The 27,330-nt window shown below is 37.3% G+C and overlaps 1 protein-coding gene across 1 annotated transcript; it reads right to left on the bottom strand.

The window, feature by feature from the left end:
• Positions 1 to 856: 856 nt before the first annotated feature.
• Positions 857 to 4,050, bottom strand: LOC121174842 (uncharacterized). Its single transcript, XM_041015268.1, has 3 exons — positions 2,568 to 4,050; positions 2,319 to 2,399; positions 857 to 2,232 (listed from the first exon to the last, which is right to left on the bottom strand). The coding sequence occupies exons 1-3, from the start codon at positions 4,048 to 4,050 to the stop codon at positions 857 to 859; spliced, it is 2,940 nt and encodes a 979-aa protein (XP_040871202.1).
• Positions 4,051 to 27,330: the final 23,280 nt, after the last annotated feature.

The following is a 27,330-nucleotide window of genomic DNA, read 5'->3' as shown; positions in this document are numbered from 1 at the left end:
TAACATAAAAATCAAACTTATGGTTACATTAGCATAAAAAATAATATGCATTACCCTATTAAGTATTTAAGGATAAAAATACTACCCCTGCTCCCTAACACAAAACCCATGCCAATTTTCATTTGTTTAAGTTATCAATTTAAATTTGTGAACTTATTATACACATGATTTGTTCTGGTCTCTAACTTTGATCTGCCAATATTTGTTCTCAACCTCATCTAACTAACTAATATTCATGTTTAAAATAAAAACTGCCCTTGTGCTGTTCTTTACAAATATAAGAGTCTAGGATAGTGATTAACTATTCAAATAAAGGACAAGTCATTTAAAATAAAGGGCATCAAACACATGTAGAGATTATAAAGGACAACTATTTGTTATAGTCAATTATGTTTTTAACAGAAAAATTGATTCTTAATTCAAATATTGTAATTGGTATGAAGGACTTACTAGAATGTCATTCCACACAATCTCCTTTAGCGTTTCAGGTACGTCTTTCCAATTATTGTGGATAATGGGAACCTTTTCTCGCGCCACTACGCCTAGGTAGCTGTGGAACTTTTCACGCATCGGTCCGGATGCTCTCCCGGTAGCGGGATCCACATAAACAGCCGGTCTGGGCTGATCCACGGTTCTTAATGTCAATGTTCTCAGCCGTGTCGTTGTTCTACTCCTCTTGGAAGTCGCCTCTGATTGACCGTCGGACTGTGGAGGAGACGTCGGATCTGTGGCCATGATCCTGTAAATAAAATACACAATTAATATTAACGATTACATTTAGACATTAACAAAAGCAAAGGCGTAATACTAACATAATCATTATATTTACACATTAAACAAAGCATTACTTTCGCACTCAGCCTGTAGGGATGTTTTCCCATAGACCTTCATCATGATCTACACGATTTGCATGTCCATCATCCGCTTCATCAGCTTCATTCATTGAAGGCAATTGTTTTGAAAAACCAGACATTTGACCAATGTCAAGGGTTGACTCATCATTATGGTAATTCATTCCACTTGGTCTTCCTTGTAGAGCCACAGACAAACTTGAATTACATGGATCTTGTACATAGAAAACTTGTCTGGCTTGTGCTGCCATAATGAAAGGTTCGTCTATATATGCCACCTTACTAAGGTCTACCAAAGTAAATCCCAATGGATCTTGAAACACACCCGTTGTCCCGTTCACCCGCTGACACTTAAAAACAGGCACTCTAAATGATGTATAATCAACCTCCCAAATTTCTTGAATGACACCAAAGTAAGACATGGATGCTCGAATGGGGTTGTTATCCGATGTACTGGAAAAGTGCTCCGAAGCAGCATCAACACAGACCCCACTGTTTTGTACCGAACTTTTATCATCTTGGGACTTTGTGTAGAATGAATAATTGTTAATGTCATACCCCTTCCATGTAGGGACATTCAAATTTGGGCCAATGGCTAACAATGTCAGTCGTCTGGAAACACTTTTATCAGCAAGTATTGTTTGTCTAAACCAATTTATGAAAGTTTTGTTGTGCTCTTGCAATACCCTCATCATGTTCATTTTGGGGTGACTATCTCTAACGTGCTTTTTGTGAGCCTCTATGTACGGAAACACCTCTGTTGTGTTGTTTAATATATACAAATGTGCTTGTGACACGTCATGTCTAGTCATTGTCACAACATTGTATCCACGAGTACCCTTGCCGGCTATTGGCTGGTCATGCCGGGATGCAGGAACACCGACAGGTTTCAATGAGTCAATGTACTGTGAGGCAAACTCAATGCATTCTTCAGCAACGTATCTTTCCACTATTGAGGCCTCTGGTCGATGTCGATTCTTCGTATAACCCTTTAAGACCTTCATGTACCGCTCAACTGGATACATCCATCTAAAATACGTAGGACCACAACACCTTATTTCCCTTACCAGATGAACAACTAAGTGTACCATAATGTCAAAAAATGAAGGAGGGAAAAACATCTCCATTTGACAAAGGACAACGACAACCTCATCTTCCAAAGCATCCAACTGTTTAGGGTCAATGACCTTGGCACATATAGCATTAAAAATGAAACACAAGCGACTGATTGCAACACGGACCTTCTCAGGCAATGTTCCGCGGATTGCAACAGGAAAAAGTTGTTGCATTAACACATGACAATCATGTGATTTCAAGCCAACCAACTTAAGCTCATTCACAGACACAAGACTCTTGATGTTTGATGAGTAGCCTTGTGGGACTTTGATATTACGCAAGCATTCACAAAACTTCTCTTTTCAGCTGTTGACATTGTGTAACAGGCTGGGGGCAGATATGTCCTATTACCTTTTGAGATAGGATGCAACACCTGACGTATACCCATGTCAACCAAGTCTTGACGACACTTGAAACCATCCTTTGTCTTGCCTTTAATATTTAGGAGGGTCCCAATTAAAGAATCACAAACATTTTTCTCGACATGCATGACGTCTATACAATGCCTAACATGATGATCGGGCCAGTACGAAAGATCAAAGAAAATAGACTTCTTTTTTCACATGTTTGAAGTGGATGATGGTTTTTTTTGGGACTTGCCGAACATATTTACGACATCCTTGACCCACTGATATACTTCATCGCTAGTTAATGGATTTGGCGCGGTTTCATGTTCTTGACTTCCATCGAATGCCTTCTTCAATCGTCGATACGGATGATACTGTTTGAGAAATCTTCGATGCCTAGTATACACAGTCTTCTTTCCATGTTTAAGTTGGCAGAAACTTGTATTCTGCTCACATATAGGACATGCGTGATGTCCTTTGACACTATATCTACTTAAATTTCCGTAGGCTGGAAAGTCATTGATGGTACAAAAAACCATTGCACGCAACTTGAAAGCATGCTGCAAATTTGCGTCCCATACATCAACCCCTTCATCCCACAATTTCCGCAAATCGTCAATTAACGGTCTTAGATATACGTCAATATCATTACCTGGTTGTCTTGGACCAGCTATCATCATACTCAGCATAACATACTTTCGCTTCATGCACAACCACGGAGGGAGATTATAAATGAACAGAAAAACGGGCCACGAGCTATGGTTAGTAGTTAAGGTTCCAAATGGGTTCATTCGTTCCGTTGCAAGACCAAGCCTTAAATTTCTAGGCTTGGCCCCAAATTCAGGATACAGACGATCAATTGCCTTCCATTGCGGGCTATCTGTAGGATGTCGCATCAATCCATCTGATTTTCTGGTATTTGCATGCCATATAAGGTTCTTTGCATCTTCCCCATTAGCAAACAACCGCTTAAACCTTGGTATTATTGGGAGATACCAACACACCTTTGCTGGACGGTGGTCGGCGTCTGAGACTAGTACAGTAGAATCTCCGTTGGTCGGTCTGTACCGAGAAACCCCATACACAGGGCAGTAATCTAGTTCAGCAAAATCATCTCTGTACAAAATGCAGTCATTACAACATGCATGAATTTTTTCGTACTGCATCCCAACTGGACATAAAATCTTCTTTGCTTGGTAGTGATTCTTTGGCAAGACGTTATCAGCAGGAAGGATGTTTGTCAACAACATCAGCAACTCACTAAAACTCTTGTCACTCCACCCAAATCGAGCCTTCAAGTTAACCAGAGCTAACACAGCTGACAATTTTGTGAAAGATATGCAGCCGGAATACAAAGGCATTTTTGAATCAACTTCTATGTTGTCATACAACGCTGCATGTGCCTCTTCAAACCCCTCTTGCCCAAGATCGCGAATCATTTCTTCTATAGGATTTCCGTTGTCTGTAGTAACATCGTCAGCCTGTGACATGTCAGCTGTATCGAGGGATTCCCCATGCCATATCCACTTTGTGTAGCTACGAATTATTCCCTCACAAATAAGATGAGTTCTTATGTCATCAATTGTTTGGTGCCTCCCATTTCCACACTTCACACATGGACAAAAAAATTTTCCCCACATAGGTTGCGCTTTACTTTGAGCAAACAGCAAAAACTCTTCAACACCATTCTCGTACTCTTCAGTTATACGTGATGCGTTCATCCAACTTCGATCCATGTTACACCTTCTATGTCAAACGTTAGTGGCTTAGGGGTTACTTGACATGCATCACAAGCATAGAGCACCAATTGCAGTAGAAAACACACCAGAACTGCACCTTTTGTACAAAACGCTGCAGTGGAAAACACATTAGCAATTGCAGTTAGTTGGACCAGCAATGCTAACAAGTAAAATGGTGCATGGCTGTTTCAAGGGATTCGACATTTTTCAGTTTGTTGGCCTCTATTACCAATGCTTATAAGAAAAAATCAAGAAAAACTGCACAAACGACGACATCGAAATTTAATGACGAAAGTGGTGCAATTGAAATTCAACATCATTTTTTAAACATTTATAAAATCAAATCAGCTGAATTTGGGAAAAATAATCTATGTCAAAGTAGCTGATTTCTGGTGGTAGAAGAAATTTCACTTCCCAATGGTGGCAGGATTTAAAGAGTATCTTTCAGCAGCAACACAATAACTGCTTTAATGATAATTTAAAGTGGAGGGTGGGTACGGGGTCCAATATTAGTTTGCGGAACGATTTATGGCTGGAGGACAACTGTAATATCCAAGGAAAGTATCCCCAATTATATGTAATAAGTAAACAGCAAAATTCTCTAATTAATTCTATGGGAGAATTTGTGGAGGGCAGATGGGAATGGAAGTTATCTTGGAGAAGGGACTTTTTTGACTATGAAATACAAATGGCAGCTGACTTTGTAGAGCAGATTGATTCTGGTCACATACACCAATCCAGCAGGGATATTCTGTGGTGGAAGCCAGATCCTAATGGTTTATTTTCAACAAGATCTGCTTACAAGGTGCTGTAGGGGGCTCATCATAGTGTTAGTCAAGACAATGTTCTAAACACCATGTGGAAACTGAAAATTCCTCCAAAAGTGAGTGCTTTTTCGTGGAGACTCCTCAAGAATAGACTCCCTTCTAGGGACAATCTTAGAAAGAGACAGGTCACAATGCCTTCTTATAGTTTCCCTCTTTGCGATCATGAAGAAGAATCGATTAATCATCTTATTTTCAACTGTACAATGACAAGGAGACTTTGGTGGGAGCCTTTGAGATGGGTTAATAGAGTGGGTCCTTTTTCCACAGACCCAAAGAACCACTTTTTGCAATTCACTCAATGGAACAACAAAGCTAGTATAAACAATAGATGGAAATTTCTGTGGTTAGCTCTATCCTTCTTCGTCTGGCATCATAGAAATGCTATGATTTTCAAGAACCAGCCGTTTGATCCTGAAAAGGTTATCGATGATACCTTGTTCCACACTTGGTCTTGGTTAAAATGTGCAGAGAAGGACTACACCAGGGACTACACCATCCATATGTAGCAGTTGCATGTGGAGGTCAAGACCAGGTTGTCTCGTGAACGAGAACTCCATTAGCCATCTTCCAGCGGTCAATGACATGGTGTGCATGCAAGGGGACTGGAGAAATTTGAACACCTTGCAATACATGTTCTGGGGGTGGTCGGGTAAGGACATAAAAAGGCGGAGATGAAGAGATTTATTGTAGAATATTTCAGTACACCTAGTACTGAATTTTATACATAATATATTTGATTTTTGCCTTGCAAAAAAACAACAAAGGAAGGGTAAATGTTGACACCTCTTCCAAGAGGTGCAGCATACATGTACTTAAGTTATGGGGTGTAGCTGGTCCACAATACCATCCTCAAATTCAACCACAATTGGGGTTAATTTATACTTGTTCCTATAGTACCTATGGTACTCTCGTAATTGTATGATATTGGCACAAAAAGACATAATAAACATCATACCAGACAGCTCAAAAGAACAATTACACGGCATGAATATGAAGGCATTAAACGAATACATGTTTTCAGGCATCATACATGTTTGTGATTTGTGGAATTTCAAAAACATATTTTAAACTATTACTAGAAACAATAAACACACCTGCAAATAATGAAAGGAGTTCTTTGGTGATTCTTTGGTGCCTGATTCAGCCTGAAAAATAATAACACTTTGGTCAATCAACCGCTTCTATGACAAACATTTGTGTAATATGTAGAAAATAATTTGTGGCAATCAACTTGATATGATACAGAATTAAATTGCAAGGCATTTACTAAAGAAAGCAGTGAAGATAGAGTTCCAACAGTCATATATAAAGCTCAAATCATGGAAGAAGGTCTTCACTACATCATATTCTTTCTAGCTATATAAAGCTGAAATCATCATTGCAAGACAGGAATATATAATTAAGAAATGGCTCCAAAAAAAAATTAGTGTAAATTTTGAAATGGAAATGTTCCAATATGATCTGATTTGTATTGTAGAAATTAGTGTCCTAGCATTTGGATGGAATCTCTATGCCCTTGCCCTGTTTCATTTGACATGTACTTAGATTTTGCTTTCCTTTATTGAATCTGATATCGCAACATCATATCTTGGCATCTACAAATTACAGCTAGCATTTGGATGATGCTCTGCTTTTACTTTGGTCATGGCTCAAGTCCAACGAGAAAGATTTTACACTTCACTTTAATCAATGGTCTTCCAATGTAACACTAGGTTTCTGTACTTAGCTTGGGAGTATGGGGGCTGGACTTTTGTAGCATGGGTTAGGTAGCAGGGTGCTATGGTGCTGGCTTTGTTCCTACTAATAATCATAGGAACCAGCTGGCCCCTAAAATTTGTAACTTCAGTACCACTGGTACTCATTATTAATATCATATCTATGTTTGCTGACAAAAAAAAAATTAAAAGAAACTATTTGTGTAAATTTTTAATATGATTAAGCATATAATGTAATATAAATTACTTAATTTATATCTATAAATTTCATAATAGTGGTTATTCCACTATCTACTATCCTACTATACCAGTTTTGGGGTGAAATGCTCTGCATCTGTATTCAGGAATTGATAATGATGCATACAACTCTCATTGACCATATTAGCCCAGAAAGGGAGCTTGGACTAGCCTAGCCTGAGTCTAAAGGGTGAAGGTTCCATGTGATGGCGTTAAACTGGTGGTATATTGATGGAAAATTTAATGGGATCTTAAATTGTGACCAGTCCTGATATCAATTGGTGGGAGGTATTGGTTTGATTGACTTAGGGATATTGTTGAAAATCAACCTATTGTTCATATGGAATTAGAGGTCAATTTGTTTTTTTAATAGGGCAGAAACATTTATCAGGCTGGAGGGGTAGAGAAGTGAATGTGCAACGGGATGGGTTGAGGTTGAGTATATCTTGGATTCTATATCCAGATGATGCAAAGGCCCAAGCTGTTCACTGAACAGAGGCAATGGAGCCTGATAGGGGGGCACATCAGGTTTGACTGAGTTATATCCGAGTGCCATGGTACACAGTCCTTGAAGCTCTGAACACAGATGGAGCTTCATAAAGGGCCACATCATGCTTAGTCAAGACATATCTGGACGGTACACTAATCAAATGGTTTTTTTTGCCTAAAATACCAGAGAATGGAGTTCTTGCTCATAGTAATGCCACCAAAAATAAGAATCCAAGGAATGTAATTAGAAACCTTGGAACAAACACCCCCTTAGATATTGGGAAAAAACCTCTAACAAATGAATGAAATTAGAAACCAAGGAATATCTATTTTTCCTTGATTAGTAATATCAGCCTGTAGAGATTATAAAATTTGATTGCATCATACAAAGAAGGATTGGTGTAACAGAAAAGTGCAAGAATGAAAGCTTTCCGAACCAAATTCTCATACAAGGATGTGAGAAAATGGGCTTCAAAGTAGAGTCTGTGGCTATAAATTCCTCAGCAGATGACTATTGTGGTTCATGCTGTTATGGTTGCAGAACAGGAGATGAGAAGGGAACTGACTCCACTTGGTTGGTTGATTCTGTAGGCAATGGTGCAGTGATCCTCATTGGATGTAAAGCTGAGAGATTCATACTTGAAAATGTAAAGAATGGAATGAAGAAAAAGAAGTGCTTAGGAGTGATTGCTGCAGCAAGTTGGAGGACTAAGGTAAGAAAGAAACTCCAAATTCAATACAAGGTAACCATCTCAGCATGTGGCTTTCTCAAGACTCGTCCTCTAATGATTTCTAGTGGACTAGTATGCTACGAAGACATAATTTGCACCAAGAAAATAATTAACTAGAAACTAAAAGTTTGCAGTGCAAACCTCCTATCATTTATGCTAAAACACACTGCATTATCCCATCTTCGCGATGAGTCCATGACAACTAAGAATATAGTGAGATTTCAACTCATGTAAGCAGACAAGAATAGACTATAGTCACTGTTTACATTATTTCCTGTTCATATAAATTTCTCGTTAAATATTTAAAGAAAAGGAAAATACTAAACTAGAGCTATTCACCAAAATAAATTTGTATATATAAATAACAATAATAAAGAAAATCATTAAGGATTACGTTGTTTATGCCCCTCAATAACTAAAAATTTTCAAATTGAAATTCTGTATTTTGTTTCAATTATTTAAATTATTAATAATTGGGAAATAAATAATTTTAAATAATATTAAAAATGTTGTAAGGAATATATGTAGTGGGAGAGCTATTTTTAAATGACTGTGAGTAAAAATAGTAGGCTTAAATATATTTTTGATTCCTGATAAATATCTGATTTTGCGTTTACTCTTTAATAAATTTGTATTTTGCGTTGAGTTCTTAATGAAAAAAATAATTTTATTTTGACCCTTAACACTTATTCTTAGTTCCTAATAAATTAGTAAATTTTGTATTTACTCCTTAATAAAAAAAATTTATTTGTTATTAGTCGACACTAAAAAAAATTTATTATTTTATTATGGAGTAAATACAAATTAACTAATTTATGAGAGACTAAAACAAAATATCAAAAATAAAATATAAAATTGTTATTTTAGTAACGACTCAGCGTAAACCAAAAATTCATTAGAGACCAAAGAGAAAAATGAAATACTTATTAGAAATCAAAAGCCAAAATAGTAAATTTCCTTCACTTGTATGATTTAATTAATTTATGATATTTAAAATTTATAATAATATTTTGAATAATATGTAAATATAAATAACAATTAATTATATGAAAACTATTAAAATTAAATATTATTTAAAATAAAATAATTAATATTTTATTCTTTAATAGACAATTCATATTTCATTAGTAATTTTGTTACATGAGTTGCTAAAGGTGTTTATTAGCAATATCTTCTACTTGCGAGAGAAAAACATACTAATTGTTATATTTTGTAACATAAGTATTTTTTTTTCTTAACATATTCATACAACATTAATTGATCATAGAAAAAATATATTAATTGTAATAAATATCTACAAAAATGATATTTTTCAAAAAAATTCAATCAGTCTTTCATTGAGGGTTTCTAATGATATTAATATTGCTTGTTGTAAGTATATTAAAATTAAAAACTATAAAATAAAATAAAATTTTCATTGTTATTAATCAACACATTAAAAAATAGAAATTACATATTATAAATTAATCAAGTAGAAACACATGTGACAAACATGTCTACTAAAATGAATATCTCTACACATGAGAAGGTTATTAAATAGACCTCACTTTGAATTTCAATCAATAAATAATTTTTTTGTAAATATAAAAAAGCAAAAAAAAATCACTTAAATATTATATATTTTAAAATCTAAAACTTTCATGTTCTTCCAAAGAATTTGCTAGACACTAGAGAAAGCACCACCAACCAATCTCTATTTGATTTCAAATCATGAAGGTGGCCATTGCATATGGAGAAGATACGGGGAAAATTCTAAAGTGTATCCTGAAAAGCTTTGAATTGGTCTCTGGTCTTAAGATAAACTACAATAAGAGCAAATTTGGGTGTTTGGGCAAATCGGAGGACTGGTGTAGGGAGGCAGCATCTTCTCTCAATTGTAGTCAAATGGATATTCCATTCTCTTACCTTGGAATTCCTGTAGGGGTGAGCTCTAAAAATAGGTCTGTGTGGCAGCCCATTATTAGCAAATGCGAGGCTAAACTTACAAAATGAAAGCAAAGAAATCTATCTATGGGGGGTAGAATAACCCTCATTAATTCAGTCTTAACAGCCTTACCCATTTATTTGCTATCCTTCTTCAAGATTCCTAAGCTTGTGGTGCAAAATATTACATCTATACAAAGGAATTTTTTATGGGGCAGCCTCCAAGACTCCATTAAGATTCCTTGGGTGAGGTGGGACATAGTCTGCCTACCTAAGAGTAAAGGTGGGTTAGGGATCAAAGATTTGATTAAATTCAATGAGGCTTTGCTTGCTAAATGGGGGTGGGAGTTGGCAAATAATCAGAATCAGTTGTGGGCCAGAATTCTATTGTCTAGATATGGTGGTTGGAGGGATTTGATTTCTCATAGGAACTGCAGTTTAGACTCTCCTTGGTAGAAAGACCTCAAGGTTATCTTCAAGCAGCAGCAAAGCAACACAATTTGCAAAAATAGCTTTATTTAGGCCATAGGTAAGGATGGTCCATGGAATACAAACCAAGTACTCATTGGCTTGACAACAAAAAAAACACTCATTGGAAATATATATGTTTAGCAATTAGCATAGACTCGCTGAACAGGAATGGAGAAATATGACATAATTAGATTTTTCCTTTCACAAAGAATGTAGAAGAAACTAAAGACCTTCTCTTTTAGGGGTACAAATAATTTGAAATATAAGTAGAAATTGGCCTTCTGGGCAGAGAAGATGCTAATGAGGATGACAATTTGATAACACTAGTGCATTGACTAGAACTTGCTTTAGACTTGGTCATGCAAATTTCATCATGCTTATGTGTGTTACATTACATGTATTACAGGTGTATGCATGTGAAAACAGAAGAGAATGTCCATGACCTTGAATGGAGCAAAGACATACAAAAGCAGAAAAATTTCATAAAACTGGATGATGTTGGGCTTTCACATAATAGAGGAAGAGAGAATATATATATATGTTTGTGAGTGTGTGTCAATCTCCTGCAGAAGCAGAAGGAACAAAAAGAAGTGGAAACCAAGCAATTCCAAAGTGATGATGCACAGAGAAGAGAGAAAAATTTGAGTGACCTAAGAAGAGATGTTTTTCTTTCTTTAAACTGAGCAGAGGAATATTTTTATTTTTTATCTTTAGTTTTTTGCTTTTTTCTCTTGCAGAGGGAACAAAACAGCTGTAAAGGAGGCTAAAGAGTGTGTGAGAGAGGAGTTATGGGGTCTATATATATGAAGATGGCAAGGCAAGTGTTGAAAAAATTGGGTCGGAAGAATAAAAAACTCGCAGTGAAAACTTTTTTTTTTAAGAAAATGTTTCATAAATACTCCATATATTATCCTACACTTAGAGAGAAAATAAAAAAGAAATAAAAAATATAAATATAATAAAATTTATAATGTGATAGCAAAAAAATATTGATGATGTATTTAAAATGAAAAATGATTCACCTACAATTATTTTTAACCATAAAAAAATGTATGATTATTTTTTTAATTACATTACGTAAGAAAAAAGGGTGGAATTTGGGGTGTCAAAATCTGAGTGCATGAGACAGATAAGAGTTGTTAAAATACATAAATGGTTGAGAAAAAGGAGGGAAGTGAGGTGTGTGAATGCGTGGGTCAGAGATGAGGCAGATATGCTGTGGTCATTTCATAGCACTTGTATGCAGACACAATAACGTGGGTGGGTATTTGGCTTGGGCCTCTCTTTAGGAGCATGTGGAGTCTGTCAGAGAGTGAGGGAAAAACTAACAAAAAAGAAAGGAAGAGGTATAGTATATTTTGGTGTGCTTGATACTTCAAAGAACTTCTATTCATTTTAGAGGTTTATTTACAGACATTTTTATCAATCAAGTGTATGGAGTAACTAATAGTCTTAAAATTCAAGTATTAAGTATATGGAAGTGGGTTAAATACTTTAAGCAAGAATTTTTCCACTTATAATATATGTATTCAATTTGACTTAATCACTACTAAAAGAGAAGGTCTTTAGTTTCTTCTACATTTCAAATTATTTGTACCCCTAATGGAGAAATATGACATAATTAGATTTTTCCTTTCACAAAGAATGGAGAAATATGACATAATTAGATTTTTCCTTTCACAAAGAATGGAGAAATAGGGAACCAAAGCAAGATTTTAGAAAGACTTCATTGTGATGCACAGGAGTTGAGAAACCTCCAAATCACCATACAAGATTTGATGAAGAAAGTAGACATAAATGAAAAGAGCACAAAAGGAAAAAGTGTTGAGTTTGGTGAGGTGAAAGGGCATCAATGAAAATTGACATGGGTGCATTTAATACCAACTTACTGTATTGCCAGTAAGATTGCTGAATCAACCCCATGGTAACCATTCAGTCTACATCTTACTGTATTGCCAGTAAGATTGCTGAATCACTTGGCAAAGCATCAATCAAAATTGACACGCATGCATTTAATACCAACTTACCAATCAACAAAAAAAACTAAGATACACAAAGTTACCAACCAATAACAACCCATAAGAAAATTTTATATTTTTAATCATTTCTAAACACACAAAGTATATTTAATAAACAAAAAGTACCTTGTGGTTGTGGCAACAATAGATTCAAAAGCTGGTTCAGTCCTTATGGTTGTGGCAGCAATACATTCAAAAACTTCTTGAGTAACTCTTCCAATTGATATAACTTCCTCTGAAAAAATGTAACGAAATTAATTCAAACCCACAATAAGAAGCTTTGTTCACTGCAGTTTCAAATTTCTGCTTTATTAGTCTTCTTTTTTTTTTTATCAGCAAAGATAAATTATATATATATAACCTGGAAGTACCAGAGGTACTGATTACAGAGTTAGTCACCATAAAAATGGTTCCTCAGTCAGACATCATAAGTCTGATTGGGAACCAAAATATGGGAAGCAAAGTATACATATATTGATCCCTACTCCCTAATGAAACCCCTACTGCTGCAAAAAATGATGTCTCAAGTTACTAGACCATTGACTAAAATGTAATGTAAAGTCCTTCTCCAAATTATGGAGCCAAGTCCACATTAAGAAAGTCGCGTCTTCAAATTACCGAGATTGAAGTTCTTCTAATAATATCCCTAATCATATAACAATATTTAATTGTTTGTTGTTAAGCACATTACTATTTATACACTTTAAATTTATGAAGCTACAAAGTATAAGATTTTTATGATGATATGTTAAAAATAAATTCTGAGTCACTATATGAAAACAAAAACAATGGTATCAATTTTTTTTTTTGATCAGCAAAGATAATATTTTATAGATATGTAAAGAAGTACCAGAGGTACTATATTACAGCAGTATGGGTACCATAGAAATGGTTCCAAAGTCAGACAAAACAGGTCTGAGAGGGAACCAGTATATGGGTACAGTAAATATACATCTATTAGTCAAAAATATCTATCCTCTACTGATGCAAAAGCCGTGTCTAATGCTACTTGACCATTGATTAAAATGGATGGTAAAATCTTTCTCAAAGTGCCTGAGCCACGTCCATAGAGTGAATATTGCATCTTCAAACAGTTTGTTAGCATTAAAGGTTGCATTAGAGAACACTATGCTGTTCCTAAGCTTCCAAGTGGACCAAGTTAGAGCCAACCACCAGCATTGCCATCTCTGCATCCTAACACTATGTTGTTCCTAACACTATGTTGTTCCTAACAATGGTATCAATTGAATAATAACTACAATTAATGACTCTAATTTGTTAGGACTAAGCTCAGACATATTTGTTTCTCAAAGTTCTATTCCAGCCATGACCCAAGAGCATTTCTTTTAGACTTTTCCAAAACCTAGTGCCAAATAATTATCCAACTCGAATAGCAGTTGTTGGACTCTAAGTTTCAGTTCAAGCTTAACAATCAGTGTCATACTATTGATCAAAACAAAGCAGGTATAAATATGCAATACTAGACTCAAAATATGCAACAAACACTAGACCTAAATCAGTGTCACAGAAATTGGAAGAAAATATTTTATCCAAGCACAAACTTGAAGCCTTATTCCATGTATTGGGGGGAAGTTATGGCTGGCCATATGGGTAGAGGTGTCATAGAGGAGCAGGTATAGAGGAAGGGACCTTGGACTGCTGAAGAGGACAAGTTGCTTGTTGAGTATGTCAGGTTGCATGGTGAAGGCAGATGGAACTCTGTTGCTAGGCTTGCAAGTAAGAAACACCAAACTTTTTTCACTGTTTTGTTTCTTAATATATATGATTGGATTTTCACATTTATAAGTGACAATATAGCAAAAAAACAAGTGAAATTGTTTTCAACTTCTACTGTTCATAGTGGCTACATTCATGTTCACCGGAAGCTCTTCATTTTGAAAATTATACTATTGTCTGGTAGAAATTATGATATGATCTATGTATCTATAGTTTTAGTCAATCTCTACGTGATACGTAGTTGAGTTTTTCAATTCACAATAAAGACTAGATAAAACTCAATATGTATCATGGCTGAAACCATTAATCTGAGACTATATATATCAAGACTAGATAATCCTTTTGGCATATTCAACGATGACATTGTTAGGGCAACTCAACACATTAATAATCACATTTTAAAAGTCTTACTTAAGTAAACCCCTAATACTATAACACATATATATCAGACAACAAGAACTCTGAGTACTTCGACATCCTTACCTTGACAGTAGCAAGGTCGCGACACCACTCCAAAGAGCACGACTTCGGCTATGGCGTTGGTGGGAACAATAGGTAGCTAGGGTGGGCACGATGGAGGTCAGGGAACGGCGATGTGAGGGTGGGGAATGGGATGAGTAGAATGTGCGCTAGGTTTTAGGTTTTCGTCGTAGAATTTTTGAAGACAGGAGATGAAGTGTTGAATCAATGGAAACACGAGTATATATAGTACAAAATTTAAGATGGTGTATAAGCAACACCGTCTTTGTATCCTTTTATTTCTACGACGGTGTCTTCAAAAGCACCGTCTTCGATAAGTTGAACCAAACGTACAAAGCCGGGGTTAAATTCAAACGTCGTCGTTTACGAAATGTACCGTTTAAAAATCGTATATATTTACGTAAATGCCACCGTGTTAACTACTACGTCGGCTACTGAATGACCGACGTAGAATGTGCGTCGTAAAATAGGATATTTTTAGTAGTGACTTCCAGTATTACTTGGTGTATAAAATCGAAGGAATCAAGTGATCTGCACTTTCAGTACTACACATGATCTGCACTTCCACTTCTTTTTTGGTAGGAAAAGGTAAGATCAAAAAACCGAAAAGATAAAAAAACCAAAAAAGTTGACAGCATAATTTGTATATAAATAAATTTTGCATGAGTTTGGCTTACGTGGTGAGCGTCCCTCCCATGTAATTCTCCAAATGTTCTCTTTCTCTTGTTAAAGGGTTATGCCAAAAATATAGGATGTTCATTTTGAACTTTTATATATACCTTATCAGCCAACAATCAATCCAAATAGTACATATTTCTGTATGTCCGTGATATCTGTACAAATATTTAATCAATTCAAATAGTACATATTTTTTGGCGCCCCTGATATTTGATTATTTTTCATCTACAAAATTTAAATTTCAAAACTTATTTAAGAAGATTGAGTAACATTGCATAAATTGTAGATACGTTAATAATAGCATAATATGCAAAATAAGAAATTAAACAGTTAATTTCAAAACTTTTTGACGACCTAATAATATTTACTCGAAAACTCAATTAATAAGTAAATAGGAAGCAGAAAGCAAATATTCTGCCAATTATATTATTTTTAAAATAAGGAATATTGTTTTGAACTTTTATTCTACAAATGAATTACGACCCACAGTAAAAATAAAAAAGGAAGTGAAAGTGTGAGCAGGTAATTTGACTATGATCGAAGGATGTGACTTTTAAGTTGGCATTGGTAACTGTCGCAACCTACCCTTCAGCGGGAGGGCGGAGTCGCCACCAACGAATATTCGAGAAAAACGTTGGGAAAACCAAAAGCGGGTCTACGAACTTTAAGAATAAAAGGTTCGGGAGTTATTTTTACGCTCGGGGAAGGTATTAGCACCCTGCGTGTCCATCACACGGGATGACAACCTTCAACCAATTGCGTGAAATCATGACTTTAATATATTTTATTTTCCCTTTTTATGTTTTTATTCTTTTGGGGTTGACAAAAGCGGGGCTTTTGCTCCTATGTATCCTTAATTGTGATGAGAAACTCATATCTACGTAGTTCTTTGGAAAGCAAGAAAGTTATGCGGGGTGTTGATTTTAGACTTTTAAGCAGTTCGTTTTAACTGATAAAAGTAAAAAGGACCGTTAAGGCGTTGGACCTTGAAACGGTTTGAAAATGACATTTTTGCGGACAAAAGCTTGATTTGTGAGTTGATTTTAGCCTTAGTTTCACTTGGTTATTTCTCAACTCATTTAAAGAGAACTTTCAAAGTAAATGTCCGGTTTGAACTTGCCTTTTTGATGATTAACCGAGTTTACAACATAAACGATTGGTTAAATTTTTATTTTAAAGGCGATTAAATGAGATTAGAATGCAAACGATCGGTCGAAACTCATTTAAAACGAAGAAAAAGAATACCGAAAGTAGACGAGATGAAGATGAAAACATACAAAGCAAGAATGGACCCCCAAGGGTGCATAAAATGAATTCAAAGCTTCGAAATTGAAAACTAACCGGTTGAAGATCGACGAACGATGAAGAATGAACAAAGAATGGCGAAGAATGTTAGCGGAATTGATCATGGAAATGTCACAGAAGCGTTACAGAAGCGCCTCAGCTTGGATTTTCTCTTTCTTTCTTCTTCTCCTTACTAATTTTAAGTGAAATCTGATTGCCAAAGGGGCTGAACCCTTTCCCTTCAACCTCCAATGCCATTATATAGGAAAAATAAAGGAGGAGCTTGCTGCCCAGCTCGCCCAAGCGAGCTGGTGGCTTAAGCTTGAAGCAACATGCTCGCCTAGGCGAGCTGTTGCTTCCTCCAGAAGATTCCTGATGGGCCCAAGGCTAAATAACACCCCCTAAATTGATCAGTTCAGCCCCCCCCCCCCCCATTTTGAGTTTTTGGCTCATTTCCTTCTGAAACATCATGAAACCTTATGGATTGCGTGACAATTGGTTTTAAGCAGCTCAATGTGACCAGAAAAAATCTACGTGTTGACAAACAATTGTCCTCGGACAAAATTAGGGTATGACAGTTGCCCCTTTTTACTTACCTTTTATTGGAGATAAAGGGGAAGTAAAGGTAAGACTCTAATTTCGTTCGAACTGAATTTCCTCCCAATCGACAACCTGCTCAATCAGCGAAACCTGTCCAAAGAAAGAGCATAAGAGACATTAGATGCATTAACAAAAGCCTTGGTGCCTTGAAAGCAACAAAAACGGATAACCGTGACGGTCTTCGCATGCTATCGGACTCGCTTGTCTCGGGATAGCAAGGACACTTCAGCAACTTTGGTCAACAGACATTGAGTCTCTTAACAAGGGAAACAAATGACTATGTTTGTCTCTACATGCCATCGGACTTGATGGTCTCCAGATAACAAAGGGAACTGCAACAATCCCAACAAACAATTAGAAAAGGATGACCATCATTGTTCCCGCATACCATCAAACCTTCTTGTCTCTGGATGATAAGGGGACTATAATGGTCTCGGTCGAAAGACATTGAGTCTTCGACAAAAGGGGGTAGATGACCATATTCGTCTCTACGCGCTATCAGACTTGATTGTCTCTGGATAGCGAAAATGGAGACTAAAGTAGTCTTGGTTGATAGACGTTGTCTCTTTGACGAAAAGAGTAGATGACCATGTTGGTCTCTACATGTCATCGGACTTGATTATCTCTGGATGATGAAAAGGAGAGACTAAAGTAGTCTTGGTCGATAGACACCACGTCTTCGATAAAACGAGCAGACAGCCACATCGATCTCTTTGTGTCAACGAGCTTGCTTGTCTCTGGTTGACGAAAGGGAGAGACTAAAGTAGTCTCGGTCGATAGACATTGAGTCTTTGAAAAAAGGAGTAGATGACCATGTTGGTGTCTGCGTGTCAACGGGCTTGCTTGCCTCTGGTTGATGAAAAGGAGAGACTAAAGTAGTCTCGGTCAATAAACATTGAGTCTTCGACAAAAGGTGCAGATGACTGTTTGCTTCCGGAAAGTGCACCGGATTACGTAAGTAGTATAAAATGGTAAGAACCAAGTATCGAAATCTCAGGGAACTTGTGTTACTTGGTAAAGCTATTTCAGAGCGTAGGTGTTTGATGTGAAAAGAGATGTATTTATATGAACAAATGTGTAAATGTTAGTTGATGAATATGACTAACTTTTGTGTATAAAACTTGTGTATATTGTATCAAACTTCTCCAATTTATAGTTGTTTTGTAATATTATAAGTACTTTATGTTAAATATAGGTAATAGATAATTTATACTTTTGTTTTGTGTGTTTAATAATCAACTTCTCTCAATTTCAGGTTAATTAAGCAAATTGGCAAAAGTGTTGTTTTCACCTTCTCGCTAAGCCAATCTGCTGGCTTAGCGAGCATTCGCTAAGCGCGGCACTCAGTGGCTAAGCGCGAGGAAGAAGGCAGAAGAAGATGAGCTATCAGGTTTGTTGAGCGCACCGCTCCAGGTCATCAAGCGCACCGCTTCAGCTCATCCGCTAAGCGAGAGAAGCGCGCTAAGCCAAAATCCACTTATGCGCGCTAAGCGATTCAGATTTGTGCTAAGCGCACGAGCACGAAACAACCTACCTATTTAAGCATGAAATCTAATTTTTTGTGAGAGTTTGGCATTTTTCCTTGAGAAGCCTCTGCATGCACGAGAGTCTAGCCTTGGCTTGAAGCTTTGCATGTTTAGGAAGTTCTAGAGAGAGAAAGGTCCAAGTTCCAGAGAGTTCTGAGAGATTTTGCTGTGTGAAGATCTATAGAGACGAGAGCTCGAAGCGGAAGCCGTTCTGAGAGCTTAAGATGAGTTTGTGAGTGATTGTGAGATCCTAGAGGTGAAGGAGACATCCTCACCACTTGTATTTTTGCAATCTTTCATCTTGTTCTTCTCTATGTTGTAAAGGAGGTTTCCGGACTATGGAAAGCTAAATCCTCTGTTTGATCTTCCCTGTAGGTACCTGATGTAAATATATTTCTATCTATGTATTGATGTTTTGTGTGTTCTTTGTGCTATCTTCTTTTCATTCCAGTATGGCTTTACCTTGATCATGTAGATGCATACTTTGTTAAGGTCATTCAACATTGGAAACTGGTATGATTCTAAAGTCCTTGATAGTACGGGGCTAAGTTGTTGTACTATCATGAGGAATCGGGGTACAAGAACTTAGTTGTGTATGTGTGTCTTAATGCGGTCCTGGTTGAGTTTAGTCTTACAAGAAGAATCTGCGGACGAGGCTTGATTAGGATTAGGCTAGGCTATCATGAGGAATCAGGGTCTAGCAGTCCAGGAGACAACATAGGAATACATGAGCATTGTTAGATAGATAACATCTGGTTTAGCATCAGGAACCTATTAGGAAGACCAACGCGTTCTCTACTTGTTTTTACACAACATTTCTCTTGCGTGATTTTCTTTCTTTTTTCATGAATAGTTTACATACTTGTTTATAACCACAATCATCTTTTCATACCAGACAACTATTTACCGAAATAGCTTGCCAGATAACACAAGTTCCCCGAGAGTTCGATACTCGGTTCTTACCATTTTATACTACTTGTGCGATCCGGTACACTTGTCGGCCGCGAACAAGTTTTTGGCGCCGTTGCCAGGGAACTTCTTTTTATTTGGGAAGTTAGCTCGTTCTTAGGCGTCTATTCTTTATTTGTTATTCTTTGATTGTTTCTATGAATATTTGTTCTTTAATTTATATTTGTCTTCTCTTATTGAACTGGATAACCGTTGTTCTGTTAGTACTATTTATGCATAGATCTCCCACAAGCACTTTAGTTCCTTTGGACTTAGAAATTGAAGCTACACTGAGAAGGAACAGGGCTGAGAGGAGAATGAAACTGTTGCAAGACAAAATAGTTGCATCCATTCTTGAGGAAGAAACCCATTTTTCTAATTGATTATCACCTGATTCACCATCATCAACGGAATCCATTAATCAATTGTCTGAAATTGCTACCATGGCAGATGAGCACGACCAGAGGACTACCCTTGAGGACTATTCATGTAGCTCAGTACCACAATTTTTCACTAGCATTGCACGTCCTGAAGTGCAAGCGCACAACATCACCTACCCACATTCTTTGATCCATCTGATATAAGGGAATTTATTTCATGGATTACCTAATGAAGATCCCTATGCACACTTGGCAACATTTATTGAGATTTGCAACACTGTTAAGATTGCCGGTGTACCAGATGAAGCTATCAGACTCAGCCTTTTCTCATTTTCACTAGCAGGATAGGCCAAGAGGTGGCTCCACTCATTCAAAGGTAACAGTCTTAAAACCTGGGAAGAAGTTGTGGAAAAGTTCCTAAAGAAGTATTTCCCAAAATCTAAGACTACTGAAGGGAAGGCAGCAATATCTTCATTTCATCAATTCCCTGATGAATCCTTGAGTGAGGCATTAGAGAGATTCAGAGACTTACTGAGAAGAACTCCCACCCATGGATTCTCCGAGCCAATCCAACTAAATATGTTCATAGATGGGTTGAGACCACAAACCCAGCAATTACTATATGCTTCTGTTGGGGGAAAAATAAAGTTGAAAACCTCAGAGGAAGCAACTGATCTCATAGAGAACATGTCAGCCAGTGATCATGCCATTCTGTGGGACAGAACCCATCAACCTACAAAGAAGAGCATGTTGGAGCTAACATCACATGATGGTTTGTTGGCACAGAACAAGTTTCTATCTAAGCAACTTGAGATCCTAACGAAAACACTTGGTAAGCTACCAACTAAACTGTCGATTGGACAACCTACACATTCTTCTGTTTTGCAGGTCACATGTTGTACCATTTGTGGTGAAGCTCATGAGACAGGCCAATGCATTCCCACTGAAGAAAACACTTAAGAAATTCATTTCATGGAGAATCAGTAGAGGCAAAGGTATACTCAAGGAGGGTTTTCAGGCTTCCAGCAAGGTCCTTATAATCAGCAAGGACAGTGGAGGACACACCTTGGCAACCAGTTCAATAAAGACCAGGGTGGATCCTTAAACAGGACAATTCAACAAGGGCCTAACATCTTTCAAAGGATGATTAAGTTAGAAGAGACCTAGACTCAGTTTATGCAGGTAACGATGTCAAATCATAAGAGTACTGAGTCAGCACTAAAGAACCTTGAGGTCCAAGTGGGACAACTGGCCAAGCAGATAGCTGACAAGTCATCCAACAGTTTTGGAGCAAATACGGAAAATAATCCTAAGGAGGAATGCAAGGGTGTGACTACTAGGAGTAAAAGGTTTGTGGAAGCTGAGGATGAAGAGAGTGTGGTGTACAAGGAGCAAATGGGTGAAAAGACAGGTGTTGAGGTTAAGGAAAATGATGTGAAGGGTAAAGAGAATTAGGAAAAAGGAAGAAAATAATGGTCCAGAATAAAGAGATGAAGAACCAAGAAAAAGAAAAAGAAGGAGACAAAGAAATAGAAAATGAGAAAATTGAAAAAGAAGAAAAAAATAAGATTTCAAAGAAGAGTAGAAGTGGAAAGGCTGTGGAGAAAGGTGTGGAAGTACCATATCCTATGGTACCTTCCAAGAAAGAAAAAGATCGTCATTTAGCAAGATTTTTGGATATTTTCAGGAAACTGGAAATAACCATGCCCTTTGGCGAAGCACTACAGCAAATGCCACTCTACTCCAAATTTTTGAAAGATATGTTGACAAGGAGGCACAAGTACATTCATCAGGAAAACATCATAGTGGAAGGAAATTGTGGTGTTGGATCCAAAATATTCTTCCACCTAAGCATAAAGATCCTGTGAGTGTAACTATTCCTTGTTCAATAGGAGAAGTCAATGTGGGAAAGGCTCTGATTGATCTAGGAGCTAGCATTAATTTGATGCCATTCTCCATGTGCAGAAGATTGGGAGAGTTGGAGATTATGCCCACTCGAATGACTCTACAATTAGCTGACCGCTCCATTACCAGGCCCTACGGAGTAATTGAAGATGTATTGGTCATGGTCAAGCATTTTATCTTCCTAGCAAATTTTGTGGTCATGGATATCTCTAAAGATACTGACATCCCTGTAATCTTGGGGAGGCCGTTCATGTTGACCGCAAGCTGCATAGTTGACATGCAGAAAATTGATTTTGACTTGTTTGTTGAAGACAAGCCTGCTCCAGAACACAATGTTTGCTTGCGGGTAATGGGAGAAGGTCAAGAGGTTCTGAACGTGAGAACCAAAACGTAAGATCACCCAGTAAGGTAAAAGCATCAAGCTAATGACGTTAAAGAAGCGTTCCCTGGGAGGCAACCCAGTTTCAATTTGTGTTTTTTTTTGGTTTTTCATGCATTTGATCATCGAGAACTTGCTGTATAATCTCAACATTGGAGCATATCAGCCTCCCTTTGAATGGTAAAATTAAGGGTTTCAATTTCTTGGGAAAGGACTAAGTTTAAAACTTAGAAAATCTTTTTGAAAATTAGTCCTTTCGCTAAGCGCCTGCTTCTCGCTAAGCACATAATCGTTCATGTGCTAAGCCACGAGTTTCAAGCGCTTAGTGCACAACCCTGGTATCTGAGGCTGATTATTTCCGCTAAGCTGGCCAAGGTCAAGCTAAGCCAAAATCAATTCGAGTTGAATTCAGCTAAGCGACAGACTGATCGCTGAGCGATGGCTTCACCTTGGCTAAGCGAGACCCAGTGTCGCCAAGCGCAATTCATTGCAGCCATAATTAAGGGTCATGGAGCTTAGCGCTTAATCTGCTGGCTAAGCAGATATTCTTGTGGTTTAAACTGGATTTGATGCAGCTTAGCGCCACTCATGGTTGCTGAGCTCAATCACTTGCGGCAATATGCGCGCTAAGCGGATCTCTTAACTACTCAGCGCTAGCTCCACTGCACATAAAATACATGATTTCAACTAAGCGGGCCCAAAGCTCAGCTTAGCAAGAGTTGCAGGTTTTCTGATCTGCAGATCTCGCTAAGCAGTAGAATTCACACGCTAAGCTAAGTATCTAAAATAAAAAAAGAGAGCTTGGCTAAGCGCAAGCTCCGCTAAGCGATCTGACCTGTAAAGGATGAATATTCATCCTCTTGATAAGTACTTGTGGCTAAGCGAGGCTAATTCGCTAAGCCCAGGTAACAGAGAAAATTTTTATATTGTGCTGATAGCTACCCGCTAAGCCAATATCCCTATGCCAAGCCAATTTCTTTGCGGCAGTTGCTGAGCTGAGCGACCCAGTTCGCTGAGCTCCCATAACTTAGTAAAATTTTTGAAAATTTCAGTATGTAATACCGCTAAGCGCGGCTCAAGGAGAGCTAAGCGCATATCATTGTGGCTGGCCTTAGGCTTAGCGGACTCTATAGGTCGCTAAGTGAGTATAAGCTCTCTTGAAAACTCGCTAAGCGATTTTTACTTTGCCAAGCGATATATATTGTTTCGTGAGGACCGCTAAGCGACTGCTATTTCGCTAAGCGACCTTTATCATTTTGTTGACTTGATTTTCTTAAATGTTCACATTCTTTTCTTATAGATGGCCTCAAGAAAGAGAGCAAGAGCTGAAGACATCCCTTCATCATCCAACCCACCTCCTCTGACAACAACCATGGAACCAGATGCCCAACAAGCACCACCCATAATTCCTATGTTGCAAAGCTTATTCAGGGGGCAGCTGATGATTGTATACAGCCAACAACAGTTAGCTCACAACAAGCCAATAATATCCATGGAACAATTTCTGGACAAGGTGGCCTGGCCTGAAGCCCAACTTTCTTTAGGAAGAGCCCCCGAGGTTATTCCTCCCAATCCTATACCAATAAGGACAGAGCCTACACTAGCTGAGTCGCAACCTCTAGTAGTAGACCCACCTGCTTCTCCGGAGGTTGAGATACTATCTCCTCCACCAGCTCTACTGGCACCACCTTTGATACTCATTCCTCATGACTCAGATGCTAAAGCTCCTGCTCCTCTTGACTCACCAGCTTACTACCTAGAGGATGGTTCAAACTTTTCTGACTGGATGGACTATTGAGGAAGTTGTGGTTCATCTTGACAAGAATGTGGATATTTCTGAAGAGTTTATGCTTCTTTTTGCATTTTTTTATTTATTAGTATTATTATGGTGTTAGTACATTATTTACTTTTTATTAATTTTGTGCATGAATAGTTTAGTTGCTCATCTTGAAGCATCTGGAACAGTTTAACTTAAATTTTGTTGGTATGGCAGTGAAGTAGTTTATTTATTTTGTGAAATGGATGTATGCCTTGTTTTAAATTGAATGCACGCTTAAGATGATATATGTGTTTCTTTTCATGAATTTGAACGAATATGCATGTTGAACAAAGAAAGAACAAGAGTGTGAACTTACGGTAGAATTGTTAGTCAATAGATAGACTAATTGTGAAAGAAAAAGCTTGAACCAAAAACCGGTGAGAGTGTAACCTTACCTGTGAGTGAATGACTAACTGTGAGTAATGAACTTTGCATGAATCTCTGAATTCTAGAATGATATGTATATCTTAGAACATGATGAAGGCTATGATTTGTATATACACAAGCTCTTTTGACCAAATAGCTCACCTTGAATGATAACTATATCTTTTGCTCCTTCTATAAGCTGAATGATTTTTGTCATGAATTGAACCCTAAACTTAAATGATTATCTCCTGATACCTTGTTTAGATTCTAGGAGAGCATATGGTTCAAGGAAAATTTACTCTAAATTTGGGGGAGGAAAGTCAATTAGAATGAAAAGAAAAAGGTTAAGCATCAACACTCACAACAAATAAGTTATATGTTAAAAAAAAGGAAGAAGAAAAGAATAAGTGTGTTGTTTCAATAAGATCAAAAGCGACTTAAGAGAAGAAAAATAGTGAGAAGGCTACTTGTATGATACAAGAAAAGATCATTGGGATAAGTCTAGGACTTGTGCTCTCTTAGAATCTAAACCTTTGAATCCTAGAAAAACCAATGAATTTTTGTAGCCAAACCTCACTACAAGCCTGAGAAAGTCCTTTTGATTCTGTTTATACATTTCTAACTTGATGGCATGAGATGAAATGCAAAGATTGGACCTCCTGTTAGTTGTTATCAATGAATAGCTTAAACACTTGTGCTTGAGTGAAACAGTAGCCGTGAGACTGTGGTTTGAGCTACTTTCCTTGATATCTATCTTATGATTAACTTCATCTAACTGTAAAGTTCACATTTTGTTCTCCTCTTTGTCTAGCTGCATATTCTGTGAAAACAAGTGATAGGTACACATTGCTTCATCTTTCTCATCATGCAATCAATAAATTTTGATGCATACACCTTTGTACATAAACACTGCATGTTTTACCATTTAAGGACAAGTGAGTTGTTCTCTTTTGCTTGCGGACAAGCAAAACTGTAAATTTGGGGGAGTTGTTAGTCGATGAATACGACTAACTTTTGTGTATAAAACTTGTGTATATTGTATCAAACTTCTCCAATTTATAGTTGTTTTGTAATATTATAAGTAATTTATGTTAAATATAGGCAATAGATAATTTATACTTTTGTTTTATGTGTTTAATAATAAATTTCTCTCAATTTCAGGTTAATTAGGCAAATTGGCAAAAGTGTTGTTTTCACCTTCTCGCTAAGCCAATTTGCTGGCTTAGCGAGCATTCGCTAAGCACAACACTCAGTGGCTAAGCGCGAGGAAGAAGCCAGAAAAAAATGAGTTGTGAGGTTCGCTGAGCGCACCACTCCAGGTCATCAAGCGCACTACTTAAGCTCATCCGCTAAGCGAGAGAAGCGCGCTAAGCCAAAATCCACTTATGCGCGCTAAGCAATTCAGATTTGCGTTAAGCACGCGAGCACGAACCAACCCACCTATTTAAGCTTGAAATCAGATTTTTTGTGAGAGTTTGGCATTTTTCCTTGAGAAGCCTCTGCATGCACGAGAGTCTGGCCTTGGCTTGAAGCTTTGCATGTTTAGGAAGTTCTAGAGAGAGAAAGGTCCAAGTTCCAGAGAGTTCTGAGAGATTTTGCTGTGTGAAGATCTGCAGAGACGAGAGCTCAAAGCAGAAGCCGTTTTGAGAGCTTGAGATGTGTTTGTGAGATCCTAGAGGTGAAGGAGACATCCTCACCACTTGTATTTTTGCAATCTTTCATCTTGTTCTTCTTTGTGTTGTAAAGGAGGTTTTCGGACTATGGAAAGCTAAATCCTCTATTTGATCTTCCCTATAGGTACCTGATGTAAATATATTTCTATCTATGTAATGATGTTTTGTGTGTTCTCTGTGCTATCTGCTTTACATTCCAGTATGCCTTTACCTTGATCATGTAGATGCATGATTTTTCAGGGTCATTCAATAGTGGAAACTGGTCTGATTCTAAAGTCCTTGATCATATGGGGCTAAGTTGTTGTACTATCACGAGGAATCAGGGTACAAGAACTTAGTTGTGTATGTGTGTCTTAATGCTGTCTTGGTTGAGTTTAGTCTTACAAGAGGAATCTGCAGACGAGGCTTGATTTGGATTAGGCTAGGTTATCATGAGGAATTGGGGTCTAGCAGTCCAGGAGACAACATAGGAATACATGAGCATTGTTAGATAGATAACATCTGTTTTAGCATCATGAACCTATTAGGAAGACCAACGCATTCTCTACTTGTTTTTACACAACATTTTTCTTGTGTGATTTTCTTTCTTTTTGCATAGATAGTTTACATACCTGTTTATAACCACAATCATCTTTTCATACCAGACACCTATTTATCGAAATAGCTTTCCAGATAACACAAGTTCCCCGAGAGTTCAATACTCGGTTCTTACCATTTTATACTACTTGTGCGATCCGGTACACTTGTCGGCCGTAAGCAGTAAACTAACTATTAAAAAGGGAAAATCATGGGAGAAATGATGCTTAAAGACAAGAAGGTGACACGTTGGTCTTCCTAATAGGTGCCTGATGCTCAAAGGATATTCTCTATTTAACAATGCTTATGTGTTCTATGGTGTCTCCTGAAATGCTAAACCCCGATTCCTCATGATAGTCTAGCCTAATCCTGATCAAGCATCATCCGTAGATTCCTCTTGTTGGACTAAATTCAACCATTACCGCATTAAGACAAACATACAACAACTAGGTTACTGTACCACAATTCCTCGTGAAAATATGACAAACTAGCCTCGTCCTATCAAGTTCTAAGAA

Source organism: Glycine max, chromosome 5 (genome assembly GCF_000004515.6).
Source record: "Glycine max cultivar Williams 82 chromosome 5, Glycine_max_v4.0, whole genome shotgun sequence".
Classification (NCBI taxonomy): domain Eukaryota; kingdom Viridiplantae; phylum Streptophyta; class Magnoliopsida; order Fabales; family Fabaceae; genus Glycine; species Glycine max.
Note: the sequence above shows the minus strand (reverse complement) of the source record. Positions and strands in the feature narration are given on the sequence as shown.

What these genes read in the sequence shown, in the direction of transcription:
- LOC121174842 (XM_041015268.1), bottom strand. Translation starts at nt 4,050, where the DNA reads ATGGATCGAAGTTGGATGAACGCATCACGTATAACTGAAGAGTACGAG. An exon ending in GGATGTCGTAAATATGTTCG is followed by an intron (nt 2,400 to 2,567) that starts GCAAGTCCCAAA and finishes TAAATATTAAAG; the next exon opens with GCAAGACAAAGGATGGTTTC. An exon ending in GTTGCATCCTATCTCAAAAG is followed by an intron (nt 2,233 to 2,318) that starts GTAATAGGACAT and finishes GTAATATCAAAG; the next exon opens with TCCCACAAGGCTACTCATCA.